The sequence below is a fragment of the Candida tropicalis genome (genome assembly GCF_000006335.3).
Source record: "Candida tropicalis MYA-3404 genomic scaffold supercont3.2, whole genome shotgun sequence".
NCBI classification, from domain to species: Eukaryota; Fungi; Ascomycota; class Pichiomycetes; order Serinales; family Debaryomycetaceae; genus Candida; species Candida tropicalis.
In genome coordinates, this window is record NW_003020049.1 from 1,645,794 (window position 1) to 1,657,889 (window position 12,096).

The 12,096-nt window shown below is 31.8% G+C and overlaps 6 protein-coding genes across 6 annotated transcripts; 4 read left to right on the forward strand and 2 right to left on the reverse strand. All coding sequences in view use genetic code 12, as the record gives it.

Moving 5' to 3' along the window:
- Window positions 1-994: 994 nt before the first annotated feature.
- Window positions 995-3,427, forward strand: RSP5 (NEDD4 family E3 ubiquitin-protein ligase; the record flags this gene model as incomplete). The annotated part of the gene is made up of 1 exon (XM_002547491.1): window positions 995-3,427. The coding sequence occupies one exon, from the start codon at window positions 995-997 to the stop codon at window positions 3,425-3,427; it is 2,433 nt and encodes an 810-aa protein (XP_002547537.1).
- Window positions 3,428-4,339: 912 nt separating this feature from the next.
- On the forward strand, window positions 4,340-4,990 carry CTRG_01845 (uncharacterized protein; the record flags this gene model as incomplete). Its single annotated transcript, XM_002547492.1, has 1 exon — window positions 4,340-4,990. One exon carries the CDS (start codon window positions 4,340-4,342, stop codon window positions 4,988-4,990), a length of 651 nt encoding a protein of 216 aa, XP_002547538.1.
- Window positions 4,991-5,561: 571 nt separating this feature from the next.
- CTRG_01846 (putative asparagine synthase) lies at window positions 5,562-7,487 on the reverse strand (the record flags this gene model as incomplete). Its single annotated transcript, XM_002547493.1, has 1 exon — window positions 5,562-7,487. One exon carries the CDS (start codon window positions 7,485-7,487, stop codon window positions 5,562-5,564), a length of 1,926 nt encoding a protein of 641 aa, XP_002547539.1.
- A 129-nt stretch (window positions 7,488-7,616) lies between these two features.
- On the reverse strand, window positions 7,617-8,600 carry CTRG_01847 (uncharacterized protein; the record flags this gene model as incomplete). Its single annotated transcript, XM_002547494.1, has 1 exon — window positions 7,617-8,600. One exon carries the CDS (start codon window positions 8,598-8,600, stop codon window positions 7,617-7,619), a length of 984 nt encoding a protein of 327 aa, XP_002547540.1.
- A 384-nt stretch (window positions 8,601-8,984) lies between these two features.
- On the forward strand, window positions 8,985-9,998 carry CTRG_01848 (uncharacterized protein; the record flags this gene model as incomplete). The annotated part of the gene is made up of 1 exon (XM_002547495.1): window positions 8,985-9,998. The coding sequence occupies one exon, from the start codon at window positions 8,985-8,987 to the stop codon at window positions 9,996-9,998; it is 1,014 nt and encodes a 337-aa protein (XP_002547541.1).
- Window positions 9,999-10,920: 922 nt separating this feature from the next.
- Window positions 10,921-11,958, forward strand: CTRG_01849 (uncharacterized protein; the record flags this gene model as incomplete). The annotated part of the gene is made up of 1 exon (XM_002547496.1): window positions 10,921-11,958. The coding sequence occupies one exon, from the start codon at window positions 10,921-10,923 to the stop codon at window positions 11,956-11,958; it is 1,038 nt and encodes a 345-aa protein (XP_002547542.1).
- Window positions 11,959-12,096: the final 138 nt, after the last annotated feature.

The following is a 12,096-nucleotide window of genomic DNA, read 5'->3' on the forward strand; positions in this document are numbered from 1 at the left end:
TTGTCGATTATAATGAATACGTCGTAATTGTAAAAGGATACGCATATTAATAATCCTCTCATTGTAATATATTATTCACATAAATGTAACCATATGACTAATATGGTTTACAAATTCAAAAAACAGCTAATCGTGTACTTACCAATTTTCCCCCGATTACTTCTCCAATCGAATTGATCTCACTTGATACGTTGAACATGTTGTTGTCTATTTCTCCTGGATGATGATGTACATATTAGGTTCTGCAAAGAATTAAGAAGAACAGGACTAATTATAATTCTCTCAATCTGTTAATCAAAGTAGATATAGGAAATTTCCTCTCTCTCTCTCTCGTGCCCCTCCCTTAATGGCGAATTTATATAAACCATATTGGTTAATCGGATTGTAGAGAATAGTGGCAGTGATTCTCAATTTAGTGTGTGTTCACTAAAAAAAATTGGCTTTGCCCAATTCTGTTTGCGAGAAGAACGAAAAATTGCATCACACAACAACAAGCAGAAGAATTAGAGAGAGAGAGACAAAAAGCAAAAGCAAAAGCAAAAGCAAAAGGACAAAAAAAAAATCAACAATTCCAAACATTTTTTGCTTTCCCATAGTATCCATTTATTTGATTGTTCATTTTTTTTACCACCACTATTTTACAACAGTGACTTTTTTTTATCTGTTTTAATCTACACAATCATATATAAGGTGTATATTTGATTTCATTGTTATCAACTTCACCCTTCATATATTCAATACTGTTACTTTATCAAGAAGAAAAAAAAACACGGACAACTAACCACTTGTTTCATTGAAAGCATTCTTAGATTTCTAATCCGTTTTCAATTTCGTTTTTTTATTTTCATTATTATTTTTTTTTTTTTTTCGTTCTCCCTTTTTTTTTTCCTGTTAATTTCATTCATACATTTTTGTTATCCAGCATTTGTGCCTGACCTCCTCAAGACTACCATATATATATATATATTTATTTAGTTGATATCCCAGTATAATTATGGCACCTAATCCATCATCAGGGAGTACTACTATCAATGTTAAAGTAGTGGCTGCTGAGTCATTATATAAAAGGGATGTATTTCGTCAACCAGATCCATTTGCTGTCATCACCGTTGACGGATCTCAAACCAAAACCACTGTCACTGCCAAAAAGACATTGAACCCTTATTGGAACGAAACTTTTAATTTTCAAGCAATGGAAGATTCTATCTTGGTTATTCAAGTATTTGATCAAAAGAAATTTAAAAAGAAGGATCAAGGTTTTCTTGGTGTTATAAATGTCAGAATTGGTGATGTTATTGATTTATCGTTAAACAATTCTGAAGAAACCATCACCAGAGATTTAAAAAAATCAAATGAAAACTTGGCTGTTTCTGGTAAAATTATCGTTGTTATATCACACAATAGAAACAACTCAAATGGCAACACAACAGGTGCTCCAAACACCGGTGCATCATCTTCTTCAGCAGCTATTCACAGCAATGCCATGAATGGATCTACTATTGCTGCATCTGCTGTTGGTGATTTTTCAAACGGAGTAACTAACGGATCTATGGCAGCTTCTTCAAACATTACTGGTTCTGCTGCCGCTGCGGCCACTTCTACTGGTGGATCGGCAAGTCATAGACAGTATTCATCATTTGAAGATCAATTTGGTAGATTACCTCCAGGTTGGGAACGTAGAACCGATAACTTTGGTAGAACATATTATGTTGACCACAATTCAAGAACCACCACTTGGCAACGTCCAACATTAGATCAATCTGAAACTGAAAGAGGTCAACAACGACAAACTGAAACTGAGGCTGAAAGAAGACAACATCGTGGTAGAACATTGCCAGGAGAAGGTCCAAACTCACCATTACCAACGACTCCAACTGGAAATTCGGTGACCACCGGTAATGTTACTGTAAATGCTACTGGTTCAAATGTACCAGTTAATCCAGCTGCTGCAGTATCTATGGCTGCCTCTGGTGCCACCACAAGTGGGTTGGGTGAATTACCTTCTGGATGGGAACAAAGATTTACAACTGAAGGAAGACCATATTTTGTTGATCACAATACCAGAACAACAACTTGGGTTGATCCAAGACGACAACAATATATTAGAACTTATGGTCAAAACACTACAATTCAACAACAACCTGTTAGTCAGTTGGGTCCATTGCCTTCTGGTTGGGAAATGAGATTGACAAATACTGCCCGTGTATATTTCGTTGATCATAACACCAAGACCACTACTTGGGATGATCCAAGATTGCCATCTTCATTGGACCAAAACGTTCCACAATACAAACGTGATTTCAGAAGAAAAGTTATTTATTTCCGTTCACAACCAGCATTGAGAATCTTGCCTGGACAATGTCATATCAAGGTTAGAAGAGATCATATCTTTGAAGATTCATACCAAGAAATCATGAGACAAACACCAGAAGATTTGAAGAAGAGATTAATGATCAAGTTCGATGGTGAAGAAGGTTTGGATTATGGTGGTGTTTCTCGTGAATTCTTCTTCTTGTTATCCCATGATATGTTTAACCCATTCTATTGTTTGTTCGAATATTCTTCCCATGACAATTATACTTTACAAATCAATCCAAACTCCGGTATCAACCCAGAACATTTGAACTACTTCAAGTTCATTGGTCGTGTTGTCGGTTTGGGTGTTTTCCACAGACGTTTCTTAGATGCATTCTTTGTTGGTGCATTGTATAAGATGATGTTGCATAAGAAAGTTGTTTTACAAGATATGGAAGGTGTTGATGCCGAATTTTACAGATCATTGAAATGGATATTAGACAATGATATTACTGATATTTTGGAATTGACATTCAGTGCAGAAGAAGAGTCATTTGGTGAGATTGTTGAAGTTGATTTGAAACCAGGTGGCAGAGATATTGAAGTTACCGAAGAAAATAAACACGAATATGTTGAATTGATAACCGAATGGAGAATCAGTAAACGTGTGGAAGAGCAATTCAAGGCATTTATTGATGGTTTCAATGAATTGATTCCTCAAGAATTGGTTAACGTTTTTGATGAACGTGAATTGGAATTGTTAATTGGTGGTTTGGCTGATATTGATTGTGAAGATTGGAAGAAGCATACTGATTACCGTGGATACCAAGAAAGTGATCAAGTTATTCAATGGTTCTGGAAATGTATTGGTGAATGGGATTCCGAACAAAAGGCAAGATTATTACAATTTACAACAGGTACTTCCCGTATACCTGTCAATGGGTTCAAAGATTTACAAGGTAGTGATGGTCCAAGACGATTCACTATTGAAAAAGCTGGTGAACCTAACCAATTACCTAAATCTCATACATGTTTCAATAGAGTTGATTTACCACCATATACTGATTATGAGACTTTGAAACTGAAACTAACGTTTGCTATTGAAGAAACGCTAGGTTTTGGTAATGAGTAGGTGATTTTATTGTTTAATGATTGCGTTATAGAAAAATAAAAAAAAAAAGAATTGTTTTTCATTACTGTTTAAACGTTATTGAAGTTTTATAATACTTCAGAAATATTTGAATTTTTCACTACCTGTATAGATAACTTTTATGGAGTTACAAATACTAACAGGAATACCAATTAACTATGACAATTTCATTTGAAATTATTACTTCAAAATGATACAATCTGGTAGTTTATACGTTTCTATATGTTGCTTTCTTCTTTTACTTTTATTCGATCTTCCCCCTTTTTATATATATAGTAAATAATTTGATATTTAGAATTTTAGTTTTATTTTACCCCATTATTATTTATATTCTTGATACGGTTTTACTTAATCCTGTTAAATTTGTAGATGTCGGAACCAGAGAAAGCTTGTTGCTTAGTCATTTGAGTCTCTCAAGTATAATTTAAGATATCCGGGGATATTGAGTCCAAACCCGCACCAACTTGCCAGGAATTCCTACCGAGGTAGCCACAAAGATGGCGCCATAATTTAAAATGAAGAAAAATATCTTCCTTTTCCCCATACCATCTTTAATCAAGCATAGAATGTATTACATATTCGGTGATAATTTAAAATGGAAAGGGTTACATTTGTATTGTTTATCTTAATGCAGAGTGAAAAAAAAAAAAAAAATTGATATCAAATCATATTTTTGATAATACTAAAACTACATTTTCATCTGCCGTACCACAAACACTACATAAATACAAGCCGTTTCCCACTCTTGATTACTGATTAGGTTTTTTTTTTTTTTAATATTATTATTATTATTATTATTATCATTATTGTTATTATTATCATTTAATTGTTTGCATCAATTTTTCATTATTTCATCAACCGTTATATATATATTTTTTTTTTGTGATCTATATCATGACTGCCCCACCAACTTTAGTCAACTCGCCTGATATCTCCTTTGAGTCAAGATTACAATCCAATCCAAGATTTGTTCAAATTCAAAAAGAATATATTGATTTCACTAATACTCATACTCAAAAACTTAGTATTAATGAAAAATTAACTCCAAATTTTACAGGAGTTACTTTGGTTGGTGATAATAAGATTAATCTTAGAACTCCAACAATGTATTTCATTGAAGATAAATTTTTAGAAATTTATAAAGATATTCCTCAAGATTATGAAGGTAATAATTATTCAATTACATTTTTCCATTTAGGTAATGGCTTAACGTCTCATTTAGGTGTTCTTCATGGTGGTATAACTGCTACTTTAGGTGATGAACTTACTTGTAGATTAGCATTTTTAAATTTTGAAAGTCGTAAAGGAGTTACTGCAAACTTAAATATTGATTATAAACAACCTGCATTAGCTGATCAATATATGATGGTTAAATGTACTATTTTAGAGAAAAAAGGAAGAAAATGTTGGGTTAGAGGTGAAGTTTATAAAGTTGATGAAGGTATTCCACAAGATGGCGATTTAACTATTGATAAACCAGAAAACTTATTAGCCCAATGTAAAGTATTAGTAATCGAACCAAAATGGGTTGATAAATTGGCTTGATTAGAATAGAATTGTTTATATAACATGTGTGTATTCAATTTATTTATTTATTTATTTATTTAACATTTGTCATTGTCTATGGGGAGCTTTAATTTGATGCTGTTAACACTTTTATATTAGCATTCAATGTTTGTAACTCATTAGTAATACCATCTAATTTCTTTACCACTACTAGTAAACCAACAAATATTAAAACTAGTGCAGCAAGATAATCATTTAAAACAAGACTGGATGAAGATGATGATGAACGTCCACTACTCATGGTTGCAAAAATATGTATGAAAATACGTAGTAAATTATACAGAAGATGATATTATGTAAAAATAAAAAAAAAAAGAATACATCTTCTTTTGATTCACTTGTCTATTTATACTTCTACATCGTTATCTATAAATCTTGATACTATTTCTCCAATCCCTCCCCCCTTGTTCTGGTGTTACTTTATCACAAGATGATTATATTAAGGTTGGGGAACAAGAGAAAAAATTTGTTTACCCATAGAAGAAATTTTCTAAATCAGGAAATGTTTTAACGCGCCACACAGGGATCATCATCAAAAACCATCAATTGTTTATAAACTATCGGTTCCTTTCACTTTACTATCTCCAATATTTAGTTTGGCTGATTTTGCTCCAAATTGAATAGCTCTTTTCAATTCTTGAGATACATATCCCATATCTAGATACTCCGCTAATTGTCTTAGAATATATTTTCTAACCGCGGTGAAAATCAATTTATTGGCTTTCTTTTTACTTGGAATATAATCATATTTGAATTTCAATTGTGGTGGGATGTTTTTAACCACCCAATTAATGAATCCTTCATCTAAGTAAGGATATCTTAATTCTTTGCCCCAACAACTAACCACTCTATCATCACGACTAAGGTTTCGTTCGTGGATTATTGTAATGTCATAATTTAATGATTCTTGAAGTTCTTGATAAAGTTCATCATCATTATCATGAGTTCCTCCGTTGGAATTGAATATCGCTTCATGGCGTGAATATCCTGCAAATAATTCATCAGCACCAAGTCCACTGAATAATACCTTTGCATTAGATTCATACCCTTCGATTCGAGTAGTATATTTCAATGGATCAGTTTGAAAATCGTCCCATGAAATAGTCTTATCAGTTAATACAACTTTGGTGGTTAGATCAGGTAAACAACTCGATGCAAAATAAAAAGCAATTGCAATTGAAAGATCCATTTCTGTGTTGTAAGGATACATTAGATTTCTGACCCTTTGTTTATGTGAATACCATGATCTATAATCAACATTGATTTCAATCAATTGGATGTTAACTTTAGGAAATTGTTTACACAAATGAAACCATGATTTAACAGCTAACTGACGATCAGGACTATTACTACTCTTCTGGTTTGTTCTTGGATTCTCAAACCCAACTGTTAATAAATCAATAGTTGAGGAAATCGACTGATTAGACAAATGTTCACAAATTAAAGCAGCTACTATTGTACAATCCAATCCACCACTAAATAAAACAGCTAATTTACTCCTGTCTTTCTCTTCTTCTTCGTGTAATGGATGAATTTCATCTTGGCGCTTGAATGCTGATTTTTTGAGTTCCTCATATAACTGTATAACAATCTGTTTTTCTGAATTTATGTTTTGCTGGTATTCTGCAAGTTTATGTAAAACATGATTGACCACAGTATGAGATTTTATATCATATTCATAAATCTCATTCTTACAATTAACAAATCCCACAGTTGAAACAGAACTGATAATAAGATCATTATCTGTCAATTCATAACATAATGATCTTTTCCCAACCGAATCACGACCAAAATAAATCTTGTTATCAACTAAATCAACAAGAATAATTGCAAATTCACCATCGAGGTATTTTAATGTTTCTAAAATTGCCATGTTTCGAGATTTGGATTGCAAATTTTCATGCAATTTATCAATAATATATTGTGTATCATTTTTATTCAAACATTCTTCATTATATAATTCACCGTTAAATTGTAATACAAATTGATCTTTAATTATTGGTTGTTTAGTAAATGGTTGTCTTAATGAAAGAATTGCCAGAAATGATTGAAATGTAAATCCAGAATGTTCAAACTCGGTATAATTTAAATAATTAGGTCCACGATTTGAAATCTTGTAAATTAATTGGTTCATATCATCTTTTTCCATGATTATTTCTTCTTCTTTTGAAATAGCGTCGATTTGATTTTGAACTTCGTCAATTTGTTGTTGTCTAACAACCGGGTCAGCTTTTACATTATTTTTAATCTTCAGTAATTGATTATTCAACTCTCTTAGAAGAGGAAGGTTATCAAGTTTGTATAGTTGTTGTTCAGTCAATGGTGATAATTTTGATCCATTGTCAAGAAAACTTTGAATTATCTCGGGATCTAGAGTATCCCATTGTTCATACTTTCCATCAACATTTGATAAACATGAAATGCAAGATGGTGTCTCCACTGATGAATTTGAAACTCTCAATAATATCCCACACATAAGAGGAAATGTAAAGTCGTTGTTGGTAGTCAATAGAAATCTTTTATTGTTAATTACGATCCATCGCTAAATATATATTTTTTTTTTTTCATCTATATAAACGCGATCGAATTTTACAGAATCTGAAATCTATTTGTACCACTTCTTTCTACGTTTTCTTCTCTTCTTTACTGGCTTCTCTTCAGATTTAGATTCGGCAATCTCTTTACATTTATCTGAACAATACCATTTAATCTTCCCAGTGGTGTACTTCAATGCATCCACACGATTTAATAAACCAACACATTTGTAATGGAACCATTCTCCATTAATACAAGAATCTTCATTATCACACGATATCATATTACCAAAGGATTTTTGTTTACAGAAGCAGTATAATGTACCATCTTCGTCAGAATCGTCGTCTTCATTTGAAATAACCTTTGACTTTTTGTATTTTCTTTTCTTAGTCTTTGGTACCGCTTCGTCCTTGGTCTCTGGATTGATTTCATCCTTTGTTTCTGTTTTGGTTTCAATCTTCTTGACTACTTTTTTATCAGTAGGTTTTTCTACTTTATCCTGTTGTGGAATCTCTAATATTGATTGTATTTCATCAGCATTCTCATTCTCATTTTCCTTTTCTGTCTCTATTTCTGTTTTTGTTTCATTCTCCTTGTTCTGTTCCCTAACTGCTTCCACCTGTGAAGCTAATGGATTTTCAAGGTAATGCTTCTTTAATTGTTCTCTTAACTCTTTTCTTGCACATTCATCTATTTGATCATTGTTGGTTCTGAAAATTTCAATTTTAGTTAATTGTTCCATTTCTTGTAATAAATTCAATTTATGAGTAATTAATTGATTCTTCATTGCTTTTGTTTCCTGTATTGATTCATTGGATAAATGCCGTATTGTTTTCTTTAATTCATACAATCTGATTAGTTTTTGACTCCCTGGTGTTAAGTTATAGCGTTGCGATAGTATTTCATTGATCTCTTTCTTGGAATTTTCAATCTTGATATTACATGATTGTATTAGCCATAAAGATCGTACAATATCACATGGTAAATGGTCTAGTGTGGAAATAAATGAATTCTGAAGTGAAATCGATGGGAAATCCGTTTCCTCGTCTGTCATTGATAATGATGATTAGATTGTATTGACTAATTAGTTAGAATCTTGCTTGTTTTGATTTGTAGTTTATTGTTGTTATTTTTTTTTCTCCATTATTAAGGATTGGTACAGTTTACACGCACTATGTCGTGTTCTTACGTAAGCATGATTTTGTGTAATTCTCAAGACACCCTGGTGATCAAATTCATCAACACCTCAGTGGTAACCATTAATATTTGTAATGGTTATTCCTCAAGGTCATTGAATGTTTATGTATAACTGTAACTTGTTTTTTTATTATTCTAGTTTGTAACAGTAATGGTTATAGAACATTTTTTTTTATTCTACATATAAAGTCATTGCTAAATCCATAGGATCAATGGAATTTTTCATACATCAACACTAATAATGGATAGAATATTAATTACAGAAAGAACAGACACATGTTATACATATAACCATGATATAAATAATGATTTGGGAATTAGAATTTCATCTATTTTTGTCATAGCTGTTGTATCCTCACTTGGTTCATTTTTCCCATTAATTTCAAATCGATGCAAAAAATTTCAACCTCCCAATTGGGTCTTCTTTATCACCAAATACTTTGGTAGTGGTGTTATTCTTTCTACTGGGTTTATTCATTTATTAGCTGATGCTCTGGAATCATTAACTGATCCTTGTATAGGAGGTACCTTTGAAGATTATCCCTGGGCAGAAGCAATTGCATTGATGAGTTTATTTCTGGTGTTTACGTTTGATGCTTTGGCTCATAAACAGTTACAGGATCAATCAGTAATGAATAAAGTTCAGGAAACATCAGAATTATTGGGTTGTTGCAATGCTCTGACTGGTCCATCTTTAATAAAGAAAAAGTCCCCAGACATATACACAGAAGAAATTTCTAATGCGGAATCAACTACAACTACTGAAATATCCAAAGAAAAAATGTTAAATTGTATAATTCTAGAATGTGGTATTGTAATTCATTCTATATTCATAGGATTATCTTTAGCCGTCTCAAACTCAGAGTTCACTACGTTATATATTGCCCTTTCATTTCATCAATTTTTTGAAGGGTTGGGGTTAGGTACAAGATTTGCTGATATAATATGGCCAAGAAAGTATTGGTACCTTCCATGGATTATGGCAATAATTTTCAGTTTATCAACTCCGTTGGCCATTGGGGTTGGTTTAGGAATTAGGAACTCATTTTCTATTGGGTCACGAAACGGATTAATAACTTCCGGTATATTTGATGCAGCTTGCGGTGGGATATTAATCTATAATAGTGTTGCCGAATTGATGGGATACGATTTCATATACGCCTCAGAGTTTAAAAGCATCAGATCTATGTTGCTGGGTATTTTCATATTAGGATTAGGAGCATTATCTATGGCCATCATCGGAAATTGGACATAAAAGATGATGATCAGTTGGCGTGATATTATATTATTATTATTCTATTTTTTTATTCTCTCTCTCTCTCTTTTACTTCTTCTTGAATGTATATTTATTATTTTAAATAGCCTAGAATATTACAAATTCTATTGTTCTTTGAATAAATTAATTAATTAAATGGAAATATTTCTTGGTAAATTCTAAAGCAAATATGTATTGTAGATTCATTACTTTTAATTGTTCCTTTTAACCATTTTGCAGTTTTGTTGTCGCAGAAATTGACCACAGGACACGACCCTCTACACTACCGATTACGAAAAAAGCAAAAAAAAAATTATAAAGGTAATAAATTAATCAAATAATAATAAAAAGAAAGAAATAGAAAGTGTACCAAGGACGGCTGACTTTTCCGGGATTCGCTTTTTAGTCAAAGAATATATTCAATGATAAGTTAGACCTGAAGCAGTTGATGATTTCTTTGTTAAAAAAAAAAAAAAAAAAAAAACAAACAAATAAAAAAATTGAACTTTCTCATTATGACGTAAATATAGAATAAGTTATTTCATATACGGCTGGTAACATATTGATTCTGTCTATAAATTTTCGTCATAATTTTGATCAATCTGATTATATCAATATGTGGTGTGATATTTAAATACCACAAATAATAAAATTATCTCATCTGGTTGCAATACTTCTGTATCATTAATTATAACTGAAGAATATCAATTATAAGATTTTTGATTAATATTTGATCCTTTTAGGAAAGCGACGGTTATCTAATTGTCGAATTATCTATATAAATCAAGATCAATGGCCATGATTAATGAATTTTTTTTTTCAATATTGGAAGATTTCATTTGTATATAACTATATTTATCAATTGCTAATTTTTGATTAATCACAATAATATAATCATTTTATAACGTACAAAACAATATCAATGAACGTTCAAATTAATCCACGAGAAGAGGATGCTTGCTTATTGGAGTATGGCAGTGTCGATGTTGATAGTCATATGTCGGTTAGAATTTCTGCCGTTTTTGTTTTACTTGCTCTTTCTGCTGCAGGGGCACTTTTACCATTAATTGCAGCAAAATGGAAAAGAATTAAATTACCAACTTGGTTTTTCTTCCTTGCTAGATATTTTGGTAGTGGAGCTATTGTATCAACTGCTTTTGTTCATTTATTAGTAGATACAAGTGCTACTTTAACTAAACCTTGTTTGGGAGGTACCTGGGTGGAATATCCATGGGCTCAAGCTATAGTGCTTATGTCTTTATTTACCATTTTTGTCTTTGATGTTATTGCCCACAAGAAATTTCAAAGTGATCTTAGAGACGGTAGTTGTAGTGAAAGTGAATCCAATGATAATCTTGATGTTATTACTGATGTTACTGACCATAAACTTAATGAAGATTTAGAGCTGGATCTCAAAAAACAAAATGGTCCATCCCATATGGTTGATGAATTTTACACAAAAGAACTTTTAATGAAAAGAATGTTGAATTGTGTTATTCTTGAAGCCGGTGTTGTATTTCATTCAGTATTTGTTGGATTATCCTTAGCCATGTCAGGAAATGAATTTATCACATTATATATAGCTATTTGTTTCCATCAATTTTTTGAAGGTATGGGTTTGGGTACACGATTTGCCAGTCTTGAATGGCCAAAGAAATATAACTATGTCCCCTGGTTGCTGGGATTTATTTTTAGTTTAGCTACCCCAGTTGCAATGGCTGGAGGTTTAGGAGTTAGAAAAACTTATTCTGTTGAATCAAGAACTGGGTTGATTACTACTGGTGTTTTCAATGCTGCTTGTGCTGGTGTTTTAATCTATAGTGGGGTTTCTGAATTAATGGCTGCCGATTTCATTTATTCTGAAGAATTTAGAGACAAGGATATGAAATTATTGGTTTTGGCCCTTTTACTGTTCAGTTTGGGAGCAGGTATTATGGCTTTCCTTGGTAAATGGGCTTAGGTTTAATGTAGAGTCCTGGTTACTTGAAAACACTTTCTTTTCACTCCTGTTTATTACTGTTTTTTTTTGCATCATTATTAGTATATCTTTATTTTTTTTTTCTTTTTCATAATGACGTTTCTTATGTACAAATTAAAT